Source organism: Trachemys scripta, chromosome 1 (assembly GCF_013100865.1).
Source record: "Trachemys scripta elegans isolate TJP31775 chromosome 1, CAS_Tse_1.0, whole genome shotgun sequence".
NCBI classification, from domain to species: domain Eukaryota; kingdom Metazoa; phylum Chordata; order Testudines; family Emydidae; genus Trachemys; species Trachemys scripta.
Genome location: NC_048298.1, coordinates 250,780,529 through 250,807,678, shown reverse-complemented (window position 1 = coordinate 250,807,678; position 27,150 = coordinate 250,780,529). Strand labels below are relative to the sequence as shown.

Below are 27,150 nucleotides of genomic sequence, written 5' to 3'. Positions count from 1 at the left end.
AGGAGTTCAGGGTGCAGGAGGGGGCTCCTGGCTGGGAGTTGGAGTGCGGGAGGGGAGGGTTGGAGGTGCGGGCTCTGGGGTGGGACTGGGGATGAGAGATTTGGGATGTAGGAGGGGGCTCCAGGCTGGGGCAAGGGGTTGGGGCACAGGGGGGTGAGGGCTCTGGCTGGTGGTATGGGCTCAGGGGAGGAGCCAGAAATGAGGAGTTCAGGGTACGGGAGGGGGCTCCTGGCTGGGGCAGGAGGTTGGGTGCAGGAGGGGATCAGGGCTGGGGCAGGAGGTTGGGGCACGAGAAGCGGTCAGGGGTGCATGCTCCAGGCGGCGCTTTCTTCAAGCAGTTCCTGGAAGCAGTGGCATGTCCCCACTCTGGCTCCTATGCGGAGGTGCGGCCAGGCAGCTCTGTGCGCTGCCCTGTCCGCAGGCGCTGCCCCTGCAGCTCCCATTAGCTGCAATTCTGGCCAATGGGAGCTGAGGGTTGGTGCTTGGGGTGGGGACAGCGGAGCTCCCTGGCTGACCCTAAACATAGGAGCCAGAGGGGGAACATGCTGCTGCTTCCAGGAGCCTTGGCATGCGCGCGGAGCAGCCTCCTACCCCGCTCCCCGGCTGGAGCGCGGGAGCAGGGCAAGCCCCAGACCCCACTCCCCAGCGGGAGCTCGAGGGCCGGATTAAATTGGCTGGAGGGCCGGTTGTGGCCTGTGGGTTGTAGTTTTCCCACCCCTGCCTTAGCTGATCTCAGCTTTTGAGGTAGAAGCAAGGAGATGGGTAGTCTGTGAAATAGCCACAGCCCAGAGCATTTATAGCTGAAAACCAGTGTTTTGGTATTATTGTGCTTTGTGAAGTGAATCTGAAGACCGTGTGACCCATTAATATAATCATTACAGTATTTATGGAGCACTAAAAGTGTGCTCAGTGCAGTAAGAAATGTGAAAGAAGACAATGAGGAACACAAAATCTAAATTAAATTAAATATTCACCATACCTTAAACACACCTCATAATAGTATACATAAAGTATACGTGATCGGTAAAATATAGAGCCTTTATACAGCAAGTTAATTTTATTTGTTTTCTTTCTCTCTCCTTCTGTTCCTCTCCAATGGTTGGTTATCATGGAAAGGGCTGGTGGAAGAAATATGTTTTATAAAGGGGTTTGACTGGTGAGAGGGAGGTTCTTTGGTGAACAAGGCTTCAAGCATAGGAGTGAAAGGGAAGAAGGTTGTGAAGATATGAGGAAGAAGTGGACAGTGAAGCGGAAGGCATGGTGGGAAGGGCAGACGAGGAGGAAACAAGAGCTGCCTTATAGGTAGAGACATTGCTACTATAGAACCTTGAAATTGAGCACTAGGAGCTTGACTTGATCTGGAAGGGGAGGGAAAAGCCCGTAAAAGGATTCAAAGAAGGGAGTTTGCAATGGCGCAAACAGGTTGAGATGTACGCAAGACCGATGCAAAGTTGTGAATCAGCTCAGCGTGAACTTCCAGTGTGACACCGTGGCCAAAAGGGCTATTGCAATCCTTGGTTCTGTTACCTTTGTATTTGGCACCGGTGCGACTGCTGTTAGACTATTATGTCCAGTTTTGGTGTCCACAATTCAAAAACAATGTTGATAAATTGGAGAAGGTTCAGAGAGCCACGAGAACAAATAAAGGATTTAAAAAAACGGCCTTACAGTGAAAGACTCAGGGAGCTCAATCTATTTGGTTTAACAAAGAGAAGGTTGAGGGTGATTTGATCGGTTTATAAGTACTTAAAAGGGGTACAGAAATTTGATAGTAGAGGGGTCGTCAGTTAAAGGGGAGTTTACAGCGTTCATCACCTTCCATAATTGAATCCAGCCATAATATTTCAAACTTGTATAGTTTTTCGTCCATAGTGATCTCAGAATACTGTGAAAAGATGGATGGGCATTGTTAGATATTTTACCGAAGGGAGAGAGGAGGGAGTGATCAGCTTTTTTCAAAGATAGCAGGTCAAGGTGGGTGAAAATAAACAGAAAACCCTTAGATCTGGCCTATCTATCTTACTCTTGTACATATATGGCCCCCATTACTATAGTATATTTTTTTATCTATACTATACTATATCTGAGTGCCTCACAAACTTGTCAACATATTTATCCCCACAACTGTGCTGTGAGGTAAGGAAGTGCTATTATCCCTGTTTTACAGTTGGGGAGGCAAAGCAGTGAAAGACTAAGGGTTCATCTGCATGGTGTGTTAGTCCTCACCAGTGGGGTGTAAATTCTAGTCTGCACCAGTATGTTGTGCACTAACTGGCCAGGGTGAACACTGTGCACACTAAAAGTTCCTTGGTGTGCGTTAACACAGTCCCATTTCAAATGGTATTACATTAACACGCACTAGGGAATGTTTAGTGCCCATCAGCAGGCTCCACACAGACGTGCTGGTGCAGACTAGAACTTACACCCCACTGGTGAGGACTGCCACAGAAGTGACTTGCCCAAGGTCACAAAGGAAGTTTGTGGTAGATCTTATTGAATCTGGGTCTCCCACAGCCCAGGCTAGTTTTCTCATCACTGGACCCTCCTTTCCTGATCATTAATGACCTTGAAAGAGCAGATCTCATAGAGTGGAGGGTGTAGTATCTAGGAATAAGCTAGAGGAGAAGATGTCGAGACTTCAGGAATAGAAGACGTGCTTAAGGACTTTGGATGCAAAGATATAAGGAAAGATACCAGGTGATAATTGGAGAGACAGAAATATGGATTGTGCAAGATGATGGATTGTGAAGCAAGGGCTATCCTGCAAAATGTTCATGTTGTCATTGGCCTAAGTTCTGTGACCCTAAGTTGTCTTAGACATGGTGCTCTCAGTACCTTGTCCTCCCTTTTTAATTATTGTTCTACTTTTATACATCTGAAGTTAAGGATAGAAACAGTCTGAATATTAATTTATCCTATTGACTTTGAGGAGCTACCTATTGTAAGTGCAAAAAACAGATTTCTGATTTATAAGGAAACCCTCCTTTCCATATGTTTTCATTAAACTCTTTTAAAATTCCCATTAAAAAAGAGTTATAGATGAAAAAGATCAACTAGATTTTTCTGCTGGAATGTAGCCAAATTAGCCCTCATGTTTTATCTCTTAATGCAAATATAGACAATAAAACTATGCTCATGTTAAATATTGTTTTACATTTAAATATTTTTAAATGATGCACTGTGATTCCTGTTCTAACCATAAATTACATGCTCTTATTGACAAATAATATTGTTTTCTATCACCTATTCCTAAAGTTAGAATAGTATCAGAGGGGTAGCCGTGCATCTGAAGAAGTGAGGTTCTTACCCACGAAAGCTTATGCTCCCAATACTTCTGTTAGTCTTAAAGGTGCCACAGGACCCTCTGTTGCTTTTTAAAGTTAGAATAGAGTTTCCTGAATGACATCTGAGAAAATATTTGTTTAAAAATGTAGGGCTTTTTCTCAGTGTAATGTGATAAGTTAAAAAGGATAATCCAAGTTACTGTCCCAGCTATAGTAAAAAATATTAAACTGATAAGTTAGTGATTAGACATAACATTAATTTGTTATATATTGGAAATAAGAAAACTGTTTATATTTTTACCCCAAAGTCTATTGAAATGTACATTTTATTAACTAAGGCCCTGATCCAGCAAACATACACGTGAGTAATTCTATTAAAGCATTAAAACTCTCATTAGTGCTTTATATTTTAATTGTTAGTGTTGAACATTTATTTTATGCTTTTTAACTTGACATAACTAATTTATCAGAAATTCTTATAAGAAAATCCTGAAAACCGATATGTTTCTGTGAAGTGTTATAATATGCTTAATGGTGTCTGCAAGCTGCTGTTTTAATTAACTTTCCTAAATTTCAAACATCTATATTTTACTCTCTTATATGCTTTTAACTAAGGTATAGTAGATGCATTTTTGCTTCAGTACTAATTCAAGGTGTAATATTCATTTCTTTAGAAAACATTTTTGTTGTTGTGCATGCCTAGTGTTTTGTATGTTGTATACTGCATTCAGAATATTTTTTTCCTTCTCACCTATCCACAATGCAATGCCGTTCCCATGATGCACCTCTGCTTGCTGTTTACCTGTATGTTAATTCGCTTGAATCCCATTGGCCCACTGCCATCATGTGCTCGCTGCCTGTTATTAAAAGACTCAGTCGACTGCCAAAGCAATGAAGCGGCCTCTCGAAGCAACTGTAGACCTGGTACTTTGACCTTTCACCTTTTGCTTTGCATGTAGCTTTTCAGAAAAGCAACTAATGAAATTTGTATTGCTTTTTTTTAACATCAACTGAAAACTATCATATATTATTAATTTAGAAAAAATTCAGTATTATATTTATCCATCTCATACTCATATGCAATAAATGCAAACAATTTAGTTTTTTTCCTAACATGATTTCATTTTAAAATACCTTTTCATAGAAGTTAAAATTAGATATAACTGCTTTTATAATTGAAAATATTATAATCCCTCACTGTATTTAATAATAGGAAAAATATTTAACTAAGGAAGAATACTTGGTAATGAAACACAAGTGGTTTTTTCTTCCTAGAATATTTTAAGCCCAAATTTAAAGGAAATGCCACTTTTGTTGCTTTAAAGGCCTTCCTTTTCAGTAGTTGTGGTGCTACAGTTTTATGTTAATAGTACCATGCTTTTGCGATCAACAACAAAATTTCACTCATTTTACATTGCTATTATTTGAGTTAAGGTGCATGGCAAGGCATCTTTAACTGCTTTTTTTTAAAAGTATATTACAATATTTTATTCATATATATATTAGAAAATATGTATATATTTTGAAAAATCTGCAAATTTAATTAAATTCTCCTTTTTTTACAGGCCTTTCCTCCTGGCGTTCTTCACCCTTTACCAAAGAGACAAGCACTTGAAAAAAGTAATGGTGCCAGTGCCATTTTTAATCCCAGTGTCTTGCACTATCAACAGGCTCTTGCCAATGCACAGTTGCAACAACATGCAGCATTTATCCCAACAGGTATGTTGTATTTGCACTAAACAGAATCCTATTTAAGCATTCTCCCCATAAGACAGTGCTTATCACATTGAATATACTTTTAAATGTGTAATCCATTCTCTACACATTCATGACAAGTATGCACAAATATTTTAATACACTATTTTAATTCCTTCTGCAGAATATTAGGATTCAGGAGGTAATTTTATCGTGTCATTAACTAGCTTTTAGTATTTTCTGTTATTGTCCTTATTTTGCATATGTCAGAGTACTTTATATCTATATTAAGTGGGTTGCATGTTGGGTCCATCAACCAGAACTGTGTTTGGTGGTGGGGAGGAGGAGTGTCATTAACTTGTTGGAAAAGGCATAATGCTTCTGTGATACGATGGGAAGTGTGAAAAGTATTGGTAATATCTATCCCTGTTCTTCTGGTGTATTTTGTACTGCCACCATTACAGTTCTGCAGCCAGACATACTCCTGCTACACAGTACCCTTGCCCTCTAGACCAGCAGTGCTAGCGGCCAAATTATAGTTAATTCCTGCACAGATGCACTATGGGAATAAAACAGTCCCCGTCTGCATAGAACTGTTTAACGTTGGAAACTGGTTTCGTTGTCTTCATAATGGAATATTTTATAATCCAAAACTCTCCCCAGATTTTGCAGTTAATAGCTGGTGTTTTAATTCTTAATATAAGTGATTTAACTACAGTGGAATTTTAGTAACATGAATATTCCATTGTTGTTCAGAGCTGTAGACCATGTCATTTGGAAAAATCTACAGCCCCATCAGACCTAACATCTTGAGCTCATACGTGTGGCATGGAGACTTTCTTTTAACACTGTGAAAGAAGGGAGAATATTCTACTTAAATGTCTGATTTATGAATGAAGTGAACTTGCAATAAAATCTTCTATATTATTCAAAAAGAGAAGAATCTAAAAGTAAATACCCCGAATAGTGCTTAAAGAGTGCAGTTTCAGTATTAGTATGTATATCGACCATGAATTTTTAGGCTGATTTAAAACACTTTTCTGTGGTAAATATATTTTCTATTTTTGAATATATTTGCTTATCTTTTATCATATTTTTTAACCATCTAATAATAGTATGAATTAAACAAGTGAAAGAATTCAAGCTGCTGTAATTTCTTATTACATACCTTTAAAATAATCTTTTAAAAATAAAACAAAAATCATATGAACTCAGTAAAGTTTGCCTGAATAAGAAGTATGTAAAAACTTAGTAAAGATCTCAGCATTTGGCCCTATATTTGTCAAAATATGTTCTAAACATTTATTTTATGCGCTTGTTTTACATATTGACTCACTTTAATTTTGAAAATATTCCAAAATCTTGTGTAATTTTCATTGAGATCCCATGACCATTTTGTAACTTGTGACTATAATGGAAATGTGCAGGAAAATGTGCTAACATCCGTGGGAAGGTTTGAAGGAATTTGAGAAATGAAAAAGCATCCAGTGCTTACAAATGTCCAAGTCCCCCTGCAAATGTACTTCACATCACAGCCATAAGAACTTGTGGTGGGGTGTGCATTGTTCCTCCTCATAAGCACTACCTTTCAGAGCTTATCGTTATTGTATACAATTACAGTAAAATGCATTAAAATAATCCTGAAAAATAAGCTAGTTTGAAAATACTTCAATAAGATAGCACTCAGATATTTTCCAAACTTAGATGCTTATCTTTCCTCAAGTACTTTATTCCATGTGCTGTTTCTCTTCAATTTACATTTTGGGTTAACCCTGGAGTCATCATAACCACCAGTACAAAATTAGCTCAGAATTGAGTGACAGTTTGTTTATTATAAATTCATGATATAAAAGGATGTGGGCCTTTTTGCCAAACTCTTAAGGGGCCAGATTGTCATCCAGTCCCAGCACAGGTGCACAAAAAAGAGAAAAGGTGCAAAGAGCCTCTCTCTCCAGGAGACCCAGCACATGAGCCAGGCCACAATGGGAGAGGTTCTCATAGTGAGCAGGAGAATTCAGAAGGTCTGGCATCACTAGTATCTGTAAAGAGGGGTGGGGGATGAGGACGTGAGCTTAAGGTGACCAGACAGCAAGTGTGAAAAATCGGGACAGGAAGGGGTAATAGGAGCCTATATAGGAAAAGTCACAAAAATCGTGACTGTCCCTATAAAATCAGGGCATCTGGTCACCCTACGTGAGCTATGGTGCACACCCTTTCCACTGGCCGATAGAATGGGCCTTTCACAGAAGACAGTGCATGTTGCTCCTACAGTTGTTGCACTCTCAGGGAGTTCAGGAGGAACTGTGTGTTCTGGAACTTGGCTCTAAGTACATCTACACCTTCCCATGTGGGGCTATGGCTATAAATATTGCACACCCTATGAAGAACTGTGCATGCAATTAATTCTTTGGTTTAAAATGGTAAACCAATATTTCCTGAACTAGTATCAATTTTAAATATGTCCTATGTGTTCGGTAGAAATGTTACAGTTAGAACCAGGTTTTGCTTATAAAATATATGGAAAACTGATACGTTGTTTTATATAATTTCTCTGCCTTTTCTAACCAATGACTTCCTAATTAATGGTTTGGGGCTTCATAGCACTGCTTATCTTAGATTTTTTTGCACTGTAGTTCTCTTTTAATACAAAACACACACTAAATCAGTATGACTACTTCATTCGCACTTTTTATTGTTTGGTGAATGGTTATTTATGATCTGAAAAGCAAGAGGGTAGTGTTTTCCTTCAAATGCTGTTTATTAGAACTTTTATGACCACTGGAAGAGGGGAAAGTGTGTGAGGGTTATTCTTCATGATAAGGTCATTCATAGTTATTTTTACTGTTAAATAAATAAATACATAAAAGGTTGTTAACATCACCAAACAGGAGTTCTGCAAATTTAAATCTATTTTATGTGCTGAATATGTAGTAGTAGCATAATGTGTTATGTACATGCCACTTTGTTCCTCTTCCTCTACCCTCCACCTTCTCTCCACTATGCACCATCCTAAAAACCCCTATCCTTTTTCATTCGCTTTAGCAGAAAGGATAACAGCTGAATGAGCACAAAAACTGAACTCAGCTGTACAGAGGCCTCCCCACCCCCACCCAGAGTACTTTTGAGGCACATTGGCAGGACATCATGTGGAATGTTGCACAGTCACTAGCCATGCTGCATTGGTTCCGTTTCCAGTGCTGCCATTTTAGCATTTTTGTTGATAAAAATAACATTAGTAATTTGTTATTAAAAATGTGTATGTTAATATTTAAACGTAGATTTAACAAAATCGCCCTTGAATAATAAGAGAATTTTTATTGAATTAAATGTTTTCCTCTGCTGTGTATGAGCAAAATTAATAAACATTAATCTTTGTAGCTAACATAATGCTGTCTGAATTGTTGAATGGATTTAAGCAGCCATTAGATAATCCCATATTCAATCAAGAATTTTTTTTAAAATTCTTATTTCTGCAAAAAATAAATGAAAGATGTTTATGAAATCTGGTCCATCTTAAATACACACACAGATGGACAAAATATGTATTGGTATACTGTAATAATATTTTAGTATAAAATTATTTAACGTCACTCTTGTAACACAAAAACTATGAATGACCTTAAGATTGTGTTCAGCTAACTTCTACTTATCCTTGGTTATGCTTGAATCTCAGTTTGAATGTTAACTCTAAACAGCTAACCTGTTTCTTCCCTTTATTCACTTTTTCCACCTATCATTGCATGACATGCAGGGTCAGTTTTGTGCATGACACCCGCTACCAGTATTGGTAGGTTCTAAATTTCTTTATTGATCTCTTTTATATTGTATACTGTACCTTCAGTTGTTTGCAAATCTTAAACAAGACTTGATTACTAGATTTAAAGGTTCATTTGGCTTTTTGATTGACTTTGTAGGATCTTAGATTTGTTTGTAGGTTAAAATTGCAGTTTAGATGTGACATCACCTGCTATAACAACCACACTGCAAATGCATAAAATCATGGATTCCAATCTGCTTTTCAGTTTTCAAAATTGTATTTCTCTCAATATATTTTATATTTTATAGTATTTTTAAAATCATAAAATATTGGTAAAGCAAGCTAATTTCATCAGTGTTTTGAAGTTTCATAGTGGTGTGCCTATTTCTCCTTTTTGCTGTGTGTTAGAAAGTTTTATCAGAGTTTCCCAGAAGCATTTATTTTAATACTTGTAACTGAAAGTACTTCAAGACCTAAGGTCTGAATCGCATTCCCTCTTAATTAAATCAAATCCACTTTAAAATTTGCAGCATTTGAATGCACATATTTTATGGTTGCAAAATTAGCAACAGACCGTTACTCAGGTGAGTAATTCTTATTCAAGTGAGTAGTCCCATTGATTTTAATGGGACTACTCACTTGAGTTTCAGCTACTCACATGAGTGAATTTTGCACATGTTGATAAATTTGTCCTTAAATTAAAACTGAACAAAAAATAAATGTTCACAATCTGCTTTGCTCTTTTAGATCAAACAAATTAGTATTTAAATCAGGAAAATAATTATAACTCTGGTTTTTGCATCAAAGCAGATGGTAATTTAACTCAAATAAAATCCAACAGTTATAGAGAGGCAACAGAACATAAATCCAGAAACAAAAATATAAGAATTGTATGTATGTTTAAAGCAAGGCTGCAAATATACTTTTAACCTATAATACTGGTAAATGAAAATACATTATTTTTAATATATATAAAAATAATAAATGGTTTCTTTCCTTCCCAATTCTAAAAATGAAAAATTTCACTTCTTAAGGGATGTTTTAATGTGTTTTAGTTACTTCAAAATAGTTTTTCAACTGATTGAACAATTCTTACTTAAAGTGATAAGCTGTTTTGATAGATGCCCAATTTAAAATAATTTGTCAAATTCTTAAATATAATACCAGCAATCAGAAGTTATTTTGCTTTTTCTGGGAATCACTGATTATGTTGACAAACTTCCTTTAATTGTACTTGTAATAAGCTATTTTCCCTTTTTTATTTCTCTGCCACGCTTTCTTGCTTTGCATTGTGATTGCATGCCATCTGCTGGTTTAACCCATGATGGCTTGCTGCTCTGATATTCACCATGCCAAAATACCACTTCTATTACCATAATGCTACACCCTCCTGTTCATTGCTTCCATGGTTCCCCTCCTGAAAGTACCCATGATGCACAGCGCTACGTCCGCCACTGTCTCTGCAGCAGCAACTCCTGCAACAAGTGTCCCCTTCGCCGCAACAGCCACAGCCAATCAGGTTTGCTCCTTTTAAAGCTTTCTTTCACAAATCCCAAACTCTAAATGAGTGCTGATATTTTTTTTAAAAAAATTCTCACGGAGAATTTTTTTTTCATGTTTACCCATCAAATTTTATTTTTAAATAGTTTATAGCAAGTGTTTGTGAGCAGGTTGCACTTATTTAGAGTTAACATTTATTGCAAATAATGATGTAGCTATGTTTTGTGTTGCAGTGTTTGTTTCTTGTATCTAATATTGTGTAATTAACCCAGCTGAGAGAGAATCATTTCAGTAGTGGACTTCTTGTTAAGATTTACAACTAACTTCGGATGCCAAAAGGAAAAAATGTTACAGCAGTTTTCAAATGTCCATATGTGTTAATATCCTTTTCTCCATACAGTGTGTGTAAATGACTAGTTCATTGTATTCGTGAAAACTGACTAAAACCACAAGTGGGTAAAGTCAGCTGAAGATAAGCTTCGTGAAAAGGAAAAAGTAAAAATGCCAGTAACATAAGGAATAACTCACATTTGCATTCTGGATATTTACATGGAAAGTTGGACTCCTCTGTCCACTCTAGATTTAAAGGGACACTGTCAACTTGAAAATGACATTTCCTTCTGAAAATATTGTATCTACTGTTGTTACGAGTAACCCCTAAGATGCAAGAGAAAGAGTTTAGAGGAAGTAATATTTTATCTTTTTTTTTTTTTTCCCCAGTTTGCTCATGTAACTGTGTGTTACCTTTCCCCTCTGTGCCCGATCTACTGAGGATATGAGTCTGTTGCAGCTCTCCATATGTGAGCTGGGCTCTTTAGCTTGATCTGTAGAGATTCATGCTTTCAGTTTTGGAAGGCCTCAGTTCAATCCCCAGTGTGCCAGCCTGCACACCACTTTGTGCATTGGTCACTTTTACTGTTTTATTGATAGCCAGGTGCATCACTGTCATGCAGTGTTCAGGGAGAGCTTAAATGTGTACTCTTCCCCAAGTTTTTCAAAAGGGTGTTTACCAGTAACAGCAGCAGTAAGATGAAACTGAAGAGGTAGTTAGTAGGCAGATTTGCTCACAAAGAGAAAAGGAAGAAGCAGCGGCCTTCAGCATAGTTATCTTGTTGCCACTGGCCTCCCCTACAAACCTAGCAGAGGAGCAGAATCACATGCCAATTTTTTTTATTTTTTGTTAAGAATTTTAAAAAAATATTCAGAATGTATTATTTAAAGGTGTTCTACCAGAAAATTGAACTCCATTTAAAAGCAATTCAAGATTGGTAATATAAGTTACCATGATGTATAGTATTCTAGGGGAAATATACTACCTCTGAAATACACAGTGCTTTCTTAAAGAAACACTAACAAACATCTTCCTTGGTATTAGGAGGGCTTACATTTTGCAGTGTGATAGTGTAATCATGGCTTTATCCTTTTGTTCTGCACAATGTTCTTTTGTAAATCCCTTTCTGAAAGCTAACTCATTGTAATAAGGAAAATGCTGAAGGATGATGTTTGGGAATAGAAGACAAATGTCACAGGCAACTGGTGTGCCTAAAATTCAGCTGTTTTCTCTTCTTCTCATTTTTGTTTTGAAGGTATGGTAAGGTAATGAATAACCTCGTGGTACTATCCTAAATAGTCGGTTGACAATCCTGTAGGTTTGCTGGATTTCAGGTTCTCAGATCATGTAGTTAACATTGCAGCAGAGTCTCTGCAACAGAAATTGGTTTAAAAGTGCTTAGTGAACTCTTGTGAAGCATTGTGATAAAAAACAGAGACACAAACAAGTGGAAATACAGATGGCAAGGGAATAAATAAAACAAAGGATATGTCTACACTGCAGTTGGAACCAGACTCCCCCCACTCCAGGTAGAGAGACATGTGTTAGCTCTGCGTGACAAAGCTCTTTAAAAATAGCAGTGTAGCTGGGGTAGCACCGGTGGTGGATTGGGCAAGTTGCCAAAGTATGTACCCAGTGGATCTGGCTGTATTGGATGGCCAGCCCAAGCTGTCGCCTGTGCTATACCAGCTACGCTGCAATTTGTATTGTGCTAGGACAAGCAGCACTAGCACATGTCTATCTACCTGCACTGAGAAGAATGCTCCGAGCTGCAGTGTAGGCACATCCAAAGATTCCAGTCAATAGCAATGTTTTCCACATGGATTTCCACAGGTGCTGCCTGCAGCTGAGTAACTTAACTCAGTTGGAGAGACAATCATCATACATAGCATCATCATCTCTACCCCTTTTTTCCACAAGCAAAACACCAGGCATCTGTCCCCCGGCAAGAGGATACCCTGGTTCCCGCCTGGCTTAGGCAGCGCTGGTTTTCTTTTCCATTTATGTTGGAAGAAGGAAACACTTAAATTTAATGAGGGTCTTGTTTAAAAATGTAAAAAGGGAATTGCTAGGGCATTTCTTCCCCTGGATATCAAAACCGTTGTTTTCACCAGTAGGCTTTTCATTTCCTTCTTTGCATTAGTCATTGGAAACACCCAGAAGCTGCAGGGGGGAGGGATAGTTCAGTGGTTTGAGCATTGGCCTGCTAAACCCAGGGTTGTGAGTTCAATCCTTGAAAGGGTCATTTAGGGATCTGGGACAAAAATCTGTCTGGGGATTGGTCCTGCTTTGAGCAGGGGGTTGGACTAGATGACCTCCTGAGGTCCCATCTAACCCTGATATTCTATGATTCTAAGAGATTGCTGACTCTAGGTGCTTTCACCCAGAGGGAGTGTGATGCCAGACTTGATCCTGAAGAGGAAGTCATAGCAGTACTTAATCATCTGGGTCAATATTTTGAACTCCTCTTGGGAAAAATTTGCTGACCCGCTCAGGAATCCTGGAACTGCCACTAGGAGTAGGTGCCAACATCAGCTGACAGTTTTTAAAAAATCCTGGGTCGGGCACAGAAATTGAATTAGCATGTGATGATGGTTCATATTTTGTGTCAGTGACATACTGCATGAAAATCTGCATGAACCCTATCTGCTAGCCAATTGTGTGCTTTCTTTTTGAAAATAACATGAGTAAATTGGACCCAAAGCATAGACTACACAAACCCTGCTGTGCTGTTCACCGTGCCAAGTCAGACAGCTTTGGTGGCTGAGTTGCCCCCTTATGCATTCAGCCTGTTGAAAAAATAGTATGTGATCACATAATTGCACAGAGGGAGCCCGAGCCCCTTGGCTGGAGCCAAGGTTCTAAGGGCTTCTCTACTCCCTGCTCCGTGGTGGGGGACTCCCTGGGCTGCCTCTGGTGTAGAGGGCAGCTAGTTGCTTTGTTCCATTTTGGAAAAATCAAATGGAAATGTTTAGAATTTTCCAAAATAAAAAGTTTTTGGAATTTCCACAGGAAATTTTTAGTTTTTGTTCTGACTTGGGAGGGAAACTTTTTCGAAATGTCAGAATTTTCCATGGAATGGAAATTTCAAGTTTTGACCAGCTCTAGTCAGGAGCCTTCAACTGGAACATAACCACCAAGTTTATTTCCACATAGAGACTGCTGCTTGCTTAGTGTCCTATAGCTTCCACCACAGTGGTCCTTTTTCTCTTTGATGTTAGAGATAGCAAGAGTAAAGAAATCATGTACAGTTCCAAGATTTCATCATTTTCCCTCTGTTTTTACTTGAGAACATTGCATTACGTATGTTTCTATATTGGTGTAATTTATCTCAACTAATATTCCAGCTGCACTGTAGTGAAGTATGAACTCATGGACTGTCTGTCCAGTTCTTGATGATTTAAAAAAAAACCTAGGTGAAATCCTGCACTGTCATACAGGTGTAATTTGTAAAGTGTAAAAAAAAAGGGGGGGGGGGGCAAAAATTGCTGAGAAAGTAAAAACTGGACTGTAATATGATGGCCGTGTGACGGGTTGGATCACAGAAACCCCCTGGGAGCTGCCACCTGATGTGCCCCTACCACTTCTACCCCTGCCTTCCCTGCCAGCTCAGGACCCCAGCACCCTGTCTTGCTGAGCCAGACACGCCCGTCTGCTCAACAAAGACCCAGGATCTGAATTACTTGCCCCAAAGCTGCAGGCTTCACTGAAAGCAGGAACAGAAGTGTTCCTGTCTTTAGCACTCAGATGCCCAACTCCTAATGGGGTCAAACCCAAATAAATCCGTTTTACCCTGTATAAAGCTTATACAGGGTAAACTCATAAATTGTTCGCCCTCTATAACACTGATAGAGATGCACAGCTGTTTGCTCGCCCAGGTATTAATACATACTCTGGGTCAATTAATAAGTAAAAAGTGATTTTATTACATTCAGAAAGTAGGATTTAAGTGGTTCCAAGTAGTAACAGACAGAACAAAGTAAATCACCAAGCAAAATAAAATAAAATGCGCAAATCTATGTCTAATCAAACTGAATACAGATAATCTCACCCTCAGAGATGCTTCAGTAAGTTTTTTCCTCAGACTGGACACCTTCCAGGCCTGGACACAATTCTTTCCCCTGGTACAGCTCTTGTTGCAGCTCAGGTGGTAGTTAGGGGATTCTTCATGATGGCTCCACCCCTTTATATATCTTTTTCATAAGGCAGGAATCCTTTGTCCCTCTCTGGGTGTCCACCCCCTCCTTCTCAATGGAAAGACACGAGGTTAAAGACGGATTCCAGTTTAGGTGACATGATCACATGTCACTGCAAGACTTCATTGCCCACTTGCCAGCACACACATATACAGGAAGACTCACAGGTAAAACACACCCATCTGCAGACAATGGTCGTGATTAATGGGATTAATGATTCCAAACCACCATTAATGGCCCACACTTTGTATAATTACAAAAGGCCCTCAGAGTTATGTTTCATATTTCTAGTTTCAGATACAAGAGTGGTACATTTGTACAAATAGGATGATCACACTCCGTTGATTATAAGCTTTGTAATGACACCACAAGAGATCTTTTGCATGAAGCATATTCCAGTTACATTATATTCACTCGTTAGCATATTTTTATAAAATGATATAGACCGCAATGTCACAGGCCGAACCTCGTGATATTCTAAACAAAAAGAGCTCTCAACCATCTTGTAGCGGTTTCCATTGCTTCATGCTGACTCAACAGACATTTTAGGCTTCAGAGCAACACACAGAGTGACAATCCAGAAATCTTATTATATCGATTATAGAACTCAAAATGCTTTCAGACAATAGCCTTACTCATATCAATTCACTACAATATAATACAGTATGTCTTTATTTTGTGTAGCATCTTTCATACAAAACTGTATTCTAGAGTGCTTCACAGAACAAATAGACAATATAGAATATACATTACAGAAAAAGCTGTGTAAAGACATTATACTGTTGGTCATAATTTCTCTCCCTTTGTTTATGGCCTTAAAAGGTATATACAACAGAGAAAAGAGCCATTTTCAGATTACATTTAAAAAGAGATGAAGGATCAACATGTTGTCTAACAAGGCCAAGGCTTGTGAATTATCCAACATCGTTTGACCTAAATTAAGAATCAGTTTCTGAGTCAAATTGGAAATTATGCAGCTGTATTAATTCTGAAATCATTCAGGAACCTTCATTTTATTGAAATAATTGTAAAATTAAAATAATAGTGAAAATAAAAATAGTCACATTACATTCAAGTTCAAAAAACAAATTAAAGTAGTTGCCCCAGAATTTAGGTGGAAGTAATTTCGTAAACAATTTATTAAGCCACATGCTTAATCAGGAAATTTTGGAGTTGAGAAGTTTGGGAAGGCAGCTGCCTCCCTCTCCTTCATGGTTTGTAACACAGGAGATTGGGAACAAGCAATTACAGAACTGTCTTGGAAAAGGGGAGGTGCAAGACGAGATTTTCAGTAAACCTAAATTCTGTTAGACTGAAGAATCACATGGCAGCCCCCTTGCTCAGCCCACATGAGTGAATCTATTGTGTGTAGCTCAGGAGCAGCACATGGCAGCTACTGTCCTCTGTAAACCTCCCCTGCTCCCCAAGAAAACGCTTAAGCTCATTCTGGGCACTACCTCTGAGAGAAGGTTTGGCAAGGCAGGTAGCTCTCACCCTTGTTGCTGTGCTGAATTATGAGAGAGCTCTTAATGCTTTCCGCTCTGTCTCTTAAGGAAACCCATTAAACCCCCATATATGTCGAAAATGTTGGGCAGATGAACTGAAAAGCTGGAAGATAGGAGGAAAATGGCCCTTTTTGTGGATTAAAGTAACATTTTGGGGCGAAAGATTATTTTTATGTGGCCTTTAGTGTGAGTACATAACCACGGGGTCCTGCATAAGACTAACATTATTAAATTTGATAGCTATCTTATGGAGATAGTCTTGTTGATGCTAAAAATTCATATCCACGTCATAAAATGACTGCATTTTTAAAAACTTAGTTTTATTCATCTTTTCCTTATTAGCATCATTTATTGTATTTTTCTCCTGCCTTTCATGTCTGACGTTCCAACTGTGGGTTTTCCCTTCTCCTCGTTATCAAAACCAGGCTTGTCTCTAAGATGCTCCCTTTTGGGCAGTCCCAGGTGCTCCAATCTCCGGATTAAACCATTTTTGTTCTTTTTGTCTCATGGCCCCGGAAGCAAATGGAAATATCAAAGCACTGAGCCCCGTCCCGAAAAGAAAAAAAATTCACCAAATCAGTCTCCCCTCCTCATAAAAGGAAGGAATTAAGGAATGTCCCTGCTTCATCTAGTTAATCTTCCTCTGTTTGTTCCTACTTTATCTAGGTGATGGTATAGACTAGGTTTGCACTGGTCCTGAAAAATAGTAAGAGAGTAGAGAATTTCCTCCTCCCTATTCCATGGAATAACTCTAGAAAGCCCAAAGAAAATAGTCCTTGTACTGTACCATGTTTTTATCCACAGAAGAGGTACTTTCAGAGTCACACGTGGAAAGTTCAGACAAAGAGATAGAACAGACCCCCTCCTTCCAGAACTATCTAAAACAATGCTGAGAACTATTCAATCTGGTGACGCTGACTTTAAAAAAAAAACAGAACAAATTTAGTAACAGTCCTAGAATAGGCTCTGTCACAGTTGATGGCAACTGCACCTGTATTCCCTCTCTATGATCCACCAAGGGGACACACTCTAGACCTCTGGCTTCCTAACCCATGCCTTTCTTGAGTGGAGACGCATGTCTCTCTCCCTTCTGACTGGGATATTTCCAGGTGGTACAGTTTCCTGACTATACTGTGACCTCCCCAGCAAAAGACTTCCTAAGCCGGCTTGCTTCACTTCTTTTCTCAGAGATGTTAAATAGTATAATTGCCACAGTTAAGTTATCACACTGCCCTTTATAAGCAAGCACATTTATTCTTAAGGTGAAAACATTCCAGAGACAACTTATTAAAAACTAATAAAAGAACCTATCTGCATGCTCACCAGCTCATTATAGCTTTTACTCAGAACTAGCTCGCAAGTCTTATGGGGCCTCAGTGGCAAAAGACCTTCCAACCCATCCCTAAGGATTGCATTCCCCCTTAGACCAGAGGTTCTGTCCATTTGTTAGATCAGAAAGAAAGCTCTGAGTTTTAACTCAGGCTGTTTATCCAATTGTTGGTCCCTCGAGAATCCAGTTTGGACCCGTATGTGTGAGCCTCTCTCCAGTATGTGTGGTGGTAGCTCTCTGAAGGTGTTACAACCTGAGAGAATTTGCCTAATTATGCCCCCATGTTCTTAGTTCTTGGAGGGCTGTGGTCTCCCTGCCCCATAGAAATACATGCAGTCGCTCAATAGTACATAAACATTTGCATATTTAATACAACGAGCTTCTAAAATTCTTAATTCAATAAGGTTTGTCCAGGATCTTATATCTGCCAGGCTCCACAGCCTTAGAGCCTCTGCATCCGGCCCTAAACCCTCCACCTAGGGAGCTGAGCTGGGCTGGGCAGCACACACAGAGTGTGCACTGAAACCCTGTTCCCAAAGACCACGCAGCAAAGTAGAATTGGTTCTGCTGCATTGGGTCTTCTGAGCCTGCAGAGATATGGGGACAGGATTTGCCCTTTAAGGCATTTTTAAAAGGTCACAATGAAACCATGTCACCATGTATGTAGTAGATCTTATTAAAGAAAATATCCTGTTTCAGAAGCTTAATAATAAATAATATATGGAGCTATACCTATCTCATAGAACTGGAAGGCACCTTGAAAGGTCATTGAGTCCAGCCCCCTGCCTTCACTAGCAGGAGCAAGTACTGATTTTTGCCCCAGATCCCAAAGTGGCCCCCTCAAGGATTGAGCTCACAACCCTGGGTTTAGCAGGCCAATGCTCAAACCACTGAGCTATCCCTTGATGCAGAGCCAGCCTACAAAACTGAAGAAAGAGGCTTTTTGGCTTGCGGCAAGGCGCTGATATAGGATGTTTCCTTGATGAAGGGAGCATTGATGCTACAAAGCTCATGATGAACAGAATCTACTCAGGGCTACATTATAAAACTAGGAGAGATTTAGGAAGCCTTCACAACCCTTCTGGCTTCACGAAACTGCCTCTTTGTTTCTCTACTATTTGGGGAATGCATTGTTTGGGAAAAGCTTCCCTCAAGCTTTGTTCTGTTCAAGTCAAAGTTCAAAAATTCAGTCAATTGGGTATTCTTGGAGAAGGGAAAAATTACTTGCCTGCAATTCATCAACTCTGGACAGATGATTTGACTGGTTTCCTGCTCTCCCACCTTCCTGTTAGGAAGGTGGGAGAGCAGGAAACAAATGTTTCTTTATAACTTTCTTTTTGGTCACCCTACCACATATTTGTTAGGGGCAAAAGTTATGTTTGGTGGCTTAGGACGCTTTTGTGTCTTGCTCCTCAAGTCAGAGGAAAAGGAATGTATATGGCGAGTATGCAGATAACAGCAAGTAGCCTGTCACTGAGACACATGTATCTTGTCTTAAAGGCTCACAAATTACAGGGTCATGGCCTATTTCATGATAGACATGCAAGACCCAGGAGCATGAACATAATCAAATGAAATCTTCAGAGAAGTTGATTTACACGTAAGGAAGTTTCACTTTCAAAAATAAAAATAAAACTTTGCAAACACAAGGGGGCAAAGTCAAAAGAAAAACTCACATTGACCCTCACACACACATTTTCTAGACATGTTGACACTATCCAGTATACGGGAAAACATTATTTTTTATTAATTAACAGAAACTGTATAAGTAGCTCTATTTCTCAGTGCAGATTTGGTTAAACAAAAAGAAATGATCACATCACAGAAATTAAGGGACTTGATATTTGAAATATAATGCTAAATGCACTTAAAATGTCTTCACTTTATCTATTTTTACTAACATTATTTTGTGGAACCCTTTCTGCTCAACTGTCACCCCATGAAAGTCATTACAGATGACAGTTAATTTTAGCAATCTTATTGTGTACAAATATTTAGAATGGGTATTTACAACTTATAAAATATTATCAATTTGGAAGGGATGTGAGAGAAGTCATCAAAGACTGAAAATTGACTTTTTCTCCCATAAACTAGCTAGATGGCAGTATCTTCACACAGGCTAAGAAAAGCATGCATTTTATTTCCTTTTTATATCAGAAATCTAGGCATCCTTCCCTCTCTTTACACTCTATTTTTTAATTTTGGAATGTTTTTCTGCATTTAACTGTTTCATAAAATATAACATTGTAGTGGATACAGTATACATATATTTGAGGAGGCAGTTTTCTTATCTGTCCTGATTTTGTATAATTTTCCAAACAAATGTATCTTTAAGATGAAATTTCTCAAGTTTGTGTCATGCCAAAAGTGATATTTTTGGCAAGTATGGTAAAATTCCATTGGGTGTGTTTTTAATTATTGGAACATGGGCAAAGTTTTCTGAGATCAAGTGATTTCATAAGTTTGGGGGGAAAAGAGTTTAGATATAACAGTTGCCAGTTCTTGAAATTCACCCACAGTTCATATCAGGTATGTGTTTTTCCTTTAAAATTTTAGCCAAGTAATGCAGTACAGATCTCCAGGTGTATTGTTTGGAATTTAAAAGAATTTCAGTTGTCTGTTTCAAGAATTCACCCTTGAAATAAACTTAGATAACTTATTTATATGTACATGATCCATTCCATGAAACGTTCTCCCAGCAATAATGCACTTATCATTTTTGGCACTGATCTTGCAGAGGTCCCCCTTTGCAGATTCAGTTGGAGGTTTTATTTCAAATAAATCCAGGTTTATATATTAATTTGAATATAAAGCCATTCATAATTCATAGCTTCACTGTTTTCTTGTTTAAGTCAAAGAAAAGGCATGACAATTTAAATGAATAAAAGTCAGGACATTCATGGATAAATTTCCCTCAGAGACCATGTTTGGTCCATTTTAATATGTGCAGTAAGTTTATAAAACTAACCATAAGTACAGTATATAAAATATTACTCCAGTATGTGCAAGGTGACTGAATTTTGTGGGAAATGCACAAAGGTATCAAGAAAATCCAAATTATATTTGTGGTCTGACCCATAACATTGCACTAGAGAGCTTTCACAGTGGAGAGAAGCTTAATTTGAAGCCTGGGTTTGGGTTTTTTTTTTTTTAACTTGGAGACAACTAGCGTTTGTTCTTCCTGTGGAGTGTAGAGAAATGTTACCTGTGCCCTTTGTGATGAGGCAGCACTCTCTGTTAGTGGTGTGAAAGTGGGAGTACCCTTCTCATTCTGAATGTTTTCAGCACACATGAAATACAAGAAGGAAACAAAATAGAAAGCAGGACTTATATAAAAAGAATGGGTGAGCTCAGGAATGGTGTGTTGAAGTAGCACTCATGTAGAAAAATATAGACTCTGCCATGATGAATAATCTCACACTTGCCCTTCACATCTTTGGTCCCTCAGCACATCTGGGTAAACCTATCACAGCAGTTTAGAAAATGAAAGCAGAGAAAAGAAAATGCCCTAAAAAATAGGAGATGGAAAATGTAGTCTACAATAGTAGATCAAACCTGATGAAAGTTAATATTGAGTTGGACATAAAAATAGTCATCACATGGGTGCTTCTAAACTGGCTACAGTAACGGCTTTCCCCTTTCTATGTAGTCTGTTTATTATCAGTCTCATTAACAGAAATTAGAATGTTCTTGTGTGTAGTATGATAAACTTTACAGCAGTGGTTTCAAACTTTTTGAGTTGAGCCCTCCTCCCCCTTTGAGGTCCCAACCAAGACAAAAATAGACACATGCAAAAGGTACACTCGATAGCCTACTCATAAGCCTAAGAGAGACCTTTAACACAACTTTAATTAAATTATCTATACTGTAAGTTTCAAATACACAGATACTTTAATGTGAAGGATGTGCCTAATTCGCTGCGGACAGTTATGTGGAGAGATTTTTTAAACTGACTCTCTGAGGTTGTCCTCTACTCCCAGTCTCGAATGGTACTTTGTCTTTAGCACAGCCAGCAAAGAGAATCCGATCTCACACAAATAAGATGAACCAAACAGTAAAAGAGCTTTGATCACACACTTTGACAAAGGTGAATATTCTGCGCCAACTTTCAACCAAAAATCCCCCAAAGACTATTTTTTAAATTGAATGTCCAGTATCCTATCACTCTGAAGTTCAATCAGATTCTCCTGAATGTCATCTGAGAGCTGGGACAAGGTCACTGCCTCAGCTACAAAGGGTTCAATAATCCAGTCATTCAGGGGTTACTTTTCCTTCGGTAAAATATTTATCCAAACTGAGAGTAGTCAAGTGATTCTTGGTTGGCTTCACAACACTCAATAGTTCAGATTGTGTTTCGTGGATAGCATCAGTTAGCAGGAGTGGAATGCTTAAACCAGTTTCGATTTTTGGTTTCCATAGAGCTAGCTTTCTCTTGAATGTCAGTATCTTGTGGTGCAGGTCAAAAATAGTACTTTCCGCTCCTTGCAATGAGACATTTAGAGAATTCAGTTTGTCAAAAATATCAGCAAGGTAAGCCAAAAGCACAAGCCAGCAGGGATCACACAGTCTCTGTGTTGCTGAAATTCAAATCCATTAGAAAAAGTCGAACTTAGTTTCTCAGTTCAAAAATGCATTGCAGCACTTTCCCCCTGGATAGTCACTTGACTTCCATGTAAAAAAAAAAAAGGATTGTGCTCCGCTCCGATTTTTGTAAAAAGGATTACAAAGAGACGTGCCTCAGTGGGCTGGATCTTGATAAAGTTCATGATTTTGATAGCAGAACTCAAAACATCAGTAAGTTCCTGATCCATGTTTCAAGTTGCAAGGGCTTCGCAGTGTATCATATGAATCCACGATATATGTGGAGCAATTTCAAATACTTTGGCTTTCAAGCCTTCCCTACTGCCATTCATAGAAGGGGCTCCATCCGTGTCAATGCCAACTCAGGCTTCCCACTTCAACTCGTGAGAAGTTAAGAAGTCGTTTAAAATGTTAAACAGTTCAAATCCAGTTGCATGCAGCTTAACTGGCTTGCAGAACAGAAAATCTTCCAATATTGATGTTTTGTGACATACCGAATGTAAGCAATTAAATGAGCTTTTTTTATATATCTGTAACTGGATTGTAATCGAGAGATCAGCTGCGCATTGATATTTTCTGACATGTCAGAGATTCGGCAGCTCACCGTGTTGTCTGACAGCAGGATCATTTTTAACTTCTCTGCCTTACTGTCACCAAGCATTGTCCTGCAAATGTCAATTGCAGCTGGGAGAATCAGTTTTTCCCCAGTTGCATAAGGCTTTTTATTCTTGGCAATGTGGTTGATATGATGACTGTATCAGCCGTTTCAGCTTCTGCCTTTCGTTTCAGAACACTATCTTTTGGCAATAAGTACTGATTCATTTTTCACCACATAATATGGTGAATTTCAAACTCACCAGTGGAATAAGCACTGCACAACTGCTTGCTGTAAGGATAGGATATGATACGATACACTAAACCAGAAGGTGGGAAAGGTAGTTGTTACTATGGAAAGGTAGTTGTTGCTATAGAAATGATTGTAACTGCCGCAATTTTGTCAGCCGGACAGCTGACTGTGGGAGCCCCAGCTGTCAGCCCTGGGCAGCCCCACAGTTTGAAAACCTCTGCTTTAAAGGAACTGCATTATTCACTATTCATAAGAAGAGTGAACAAGGTTGGCTAGTCCTAGAATGTAGCTACTTTTGTTTATTTGAAGTGAATAAATACTCGTTAATATAATAAGCATGAGCATAATGATGAGATGACAGCATTAGCTGTCTCAGATTCTCTCTTTAGTGGCTTCATAGAAATATTAAATAGGAAGAATGACATGACTGAGTCTTGTGGGATCCCTCTGGGACCACTGTAAAGAAGTGAATCCAGAGAAGAGCAACTTCCATCCATTCCATAAGATCTCTACTGTTAGTCATCAACAACCTGTGACTAATGGAATCAAAGGATGCTAGTAATAGCATGGGCATGGAGACCTGACCCTTTTCCATTGCTGCAAGTATATCTGCCTCTGATATTAAATGATTTCAGATACTCAAGTCTTCTATCCAAATGATAAAAGGGGGAGAGAATGGAATCCATGTTTAGCTAAAAACTGGTCTATCACCTCAATATGTTTCCAAAAATTTCAAATATAGTAAAGACATTTATTATATTCCATCAAAAAAGCAGCATTGTGGTTGCAGGCTTTTATGATTGCATACTTCTCGAATTATACTGCATATGACATCAAACATTTTTTCATCAACCTTATATGCATGTATACAGTCTGGGAAAAATCCTATTGCCTGGGACTAATTGGCTCATAGACTTGAGGGCTAGAAGGGGCCACTGTGATCATTTAGTCTGACCTCCTGCACACTGCAAGTCACAGAACCTCACATGCCCCTTCCTGTAATAGACACACAACCTCTGGCTGAGTTACTGAAATCGTGAAATCATGATCTAAAGACTTCAAGTTACAGAGACTCTGCCATTTACTCTAGTTTAAACCAGCAAGTGGCCCATGCCCCATGCTTCAGAGGCAGGTGAAAAATCCCAGGGTCTCTGCCAATCTGACCTGTGGGGAAATTCCTCCCCAACCCCAAATATGGCGATCAGTTCAACCCTGAGTATGTCAGCAAGACCCACCAGACAGACATCTGGGAAGGTATTCTCTGTAGTAACTGAGAGCCCTCCCCATCTAGTCCCCCATCTCCATCCACTGGGGATTTTTGCTACTAGCAATTGCAGATTGCCTAAAATGCAATGTAGCCAATCTCATCATACCATCCCCTCCATAAACTAATCAAACTAATTCTTGAAAGAAGTTGGCTTTTTTGCCCCCCTGTTCCCCTTGGAAGGCTATTCCAGAACTTCACTCCTCTGATGGTTAGAAACCTTCGTCTAATTCCAAGCCTAAACTTGTTGATGGCCAGTTTATAACCATTTATTATTGTGTCAGCATTAGCGCTTTACTTAAATAACTCCTCTTCCTCCATGGTATTTACCCCTCTGATGTCTTTAGAGAGAGCAGTCAAATCTCCTCTCACTCTTTGCTTGGTTAGGCTAAACAAGCCACGTTCCTGGAGTTTCCTCTCATAAGGTAAGTATTCCATTCCTCCGATCATCCTAGTAGCCCTTCTCTTTACCTGCATTTCCTTTATCTAAAAAATCAGTTATCTTCTCAAAGAAAGAGATCAGGTTGGTCTGGCCTAATCTACCTTTTGTAAAACCATGTTGTGTTTTATCCCAACTACCATTTACCTCTATGGGCTGGTCCACACTAACCCCCCACTTCTAACTAAGATATGCAACTTCAGCTACATTATTCACGTAGCTGAAGTCGAAGTATCTTAGTTCGAACTTACCGCGGGTCCACACGTGGCAGACAGGCTCCCCCGTCAACTCCACGTACTCCTCTCGTGGAGCAGGAGTACCGGTGTCGACGGCGAGCACTTCCGGGATCGATTTGTCGCGTCTAGAAAAGACGCGATAAATGGATCCCAGAAGATCGATTGCTTACCGCCGGACCCGGAGGTAAGTATAGACGTACCCTATGTTCTTAACTTCTCTTTCAAAATTTGTTCCAAGACCTTGCATTCAATACAGGTCAGACTAACAGGCCTCTAGTTTCCCGGATCACATTTTTCCCCTTTCCTAAAAATAGGTATTATCTTAGCAGTTCTCCAGTCATAGGGTACAACCCCTGAGTTTACAGAATCATTGAGAGTATCATGTTTCCTGCCCACTTAGCAAGGACAATGGGACAGACATTAGGCACAGCAGCACTGAGCTGCCAAGAAAAGGGGTTGGTGGTCAGAGAGGCAGAGTGGAATTGGAGCAAAGAGAACTGAGCTGACTCAGAGACAGGGAGAGGAGAAGGGACTGAGCAGAGCAGTAGACATGAGATGCCAGTCAGAGGGCAGGAGGATGGGCCTGATTGATGTCAGCCAAACAAGTAATGCCTTGGGAAAACAGTGTAAAGCCAGGAGGAGATGCACTGCTAAGCATGCCTCAGGCTGAGTTTCATTTTGAATGTGTGTGTCTGTTAATGCTCTAATTAATCAGATGTGTGTGGTGACTGGGGAGGAAAGAGATTGGATATGAGCTTTTCATCTATAGTGAGGTTCAAAGGCAAGCTAATGTTCCAGCCAGTCCAGAGTAAAATGTGTAATAATTGTCAGAACCTTGCAAACATAGAAGCACCTGCTGAAAGACAGTTTGAGCTAATTTTAAGAGAAGAAAATAAAGCCTGCAACCTTTAGGCTGCAGTCAGGTAGTTCAAAGGCAGTTATTTTTGTCTGAAAAGCAACAGCTATTTTAGTTTCCAAATAAGCCAGAGTAGGCTTTGTAGTAAAATAAACTACAGTTTAATTTTATTTGCTACAACTGCTAAACAACAGTTGTACTGGATTTTAGGAGTGAGATTACCTTTCTTTAATACTTTACAGTTACAGTTTTTATGTAATTGCAAATTTACTGACTGCTGCCAAGGGTAGACTGCTTAATATGCTAATCAGTTCAAAACTTACACACTGTATAAACGCTATTTATATTAATTTATACGACTCTAGTACCTAGGAACCTCAGGCAAAGATCAGGGCCCAATTTGTCTATGCACTATACAGACAAATAACAAGACAGTTGCCAACATAGAGAGCACACAGTTTTTATGTCTGAGGCAATGCAGCAGACAGCAAAACAGGCAAACCAGGTGGGTGTGGTAACAATAAAACGAACAGACATGAGCAGCAAACAGAAGTCATAGCTCACTGCTTGCCTAATCAGGCACACAGGAGTGATGTGTAGCAATCAAGGCAAGAGTAAGTTTTAAGAAGAAATTTAAAAGGAGTATGAATTTTGATGAGCTGGTTTCCCCAAGCATGGAGGGGGAGGGTGACATTGTAGAAAGTGCAGAGATGATTGAGAGAGAAATGGACAAATGTGTGATCAAGTCTGGTATCATTGGCAAAGCAAAAGTGGGAATTGGTAGCTCAGTAAGACAGATCTTACAGACTGCATGGAACAAAATGTAAATACCAGGAGGTTGTGTTTGATATGATGTAGGAAGGGGAGCCAAAGGACGGATGCCAAGAGGGGTCAGAACAGTGACCCAGGAAGATTATCCTCATAGCAGGTTTTGCCTGGATTTGCCTGGATGAGGTATATAATTGGTGTCAAGGCCAGAAAGGAGATTACAGTAGTGAAGGCATGAGATACTGAGAGCCTGATCTAGAGCGTTGGCAATCTAGACAGACAGAAGAAGCAGATTCTTTAAATGTTATGTTGGTAGGCGTGGCAAGACTTGGATACGGCATGACTGTCTGAATGTAGAGATAGGGCAGAGTTCAAGATTATGCCCAGATTATATATTTGAGTGAGTAGGATAATGATGGTGTTTATATGGTAACAGATAAATTGGGATTGGGGAGGAAGGTTTCAAGGGGCAGATCAAAACCTGAGTTTTGGCCACATTGATCTGGAGTTGCTGGCTAGACATCCAAAAGGGGTATCAGAAAGACAAAACAAGATGTGGGG

The 27,150-nt window shown here is 39.2% G+C and overlaps 1 protein-coding gene across 11 annotated transcripts in view; it reads left to right on the top strand.

The window, feature by feature from the left end:
• Positions 1–27,150, top strand: part of MBNL2 (muscleblind like splicing regulator 2) — a 146,134-nt gene that overhangs the window by 106,850 nt on the left and 12,134 nt on the right. For 3 of the 11 annotated variants that reach the window (XM_034758235.1, XM_034758237.1, XM_034758236.1), the window contains 3 exons: positions 4,155–4,208; positions 4,850–5,003; positions 8,731–8,766. In XM_034758235.1, coding sequence (XP_034614126.1) covers positions 4,155–4,208; positions 4,850–5,003; positions 8,731–8,766 — 244 coding nt within the window. Of the gene's footprint in view, positions 1–4,154; positions 4,209–4,849; positions 5,004–7,580; positions 7,979–8,730; positions 8,767–10,160; positions 10,256–27,150 lie in introns of those variants that run through there. The other 8 variants (XM_034758239.1, XM_034758243.1, XM_034758241.1 and 5 more) reach the window with 8 other exon arrangements.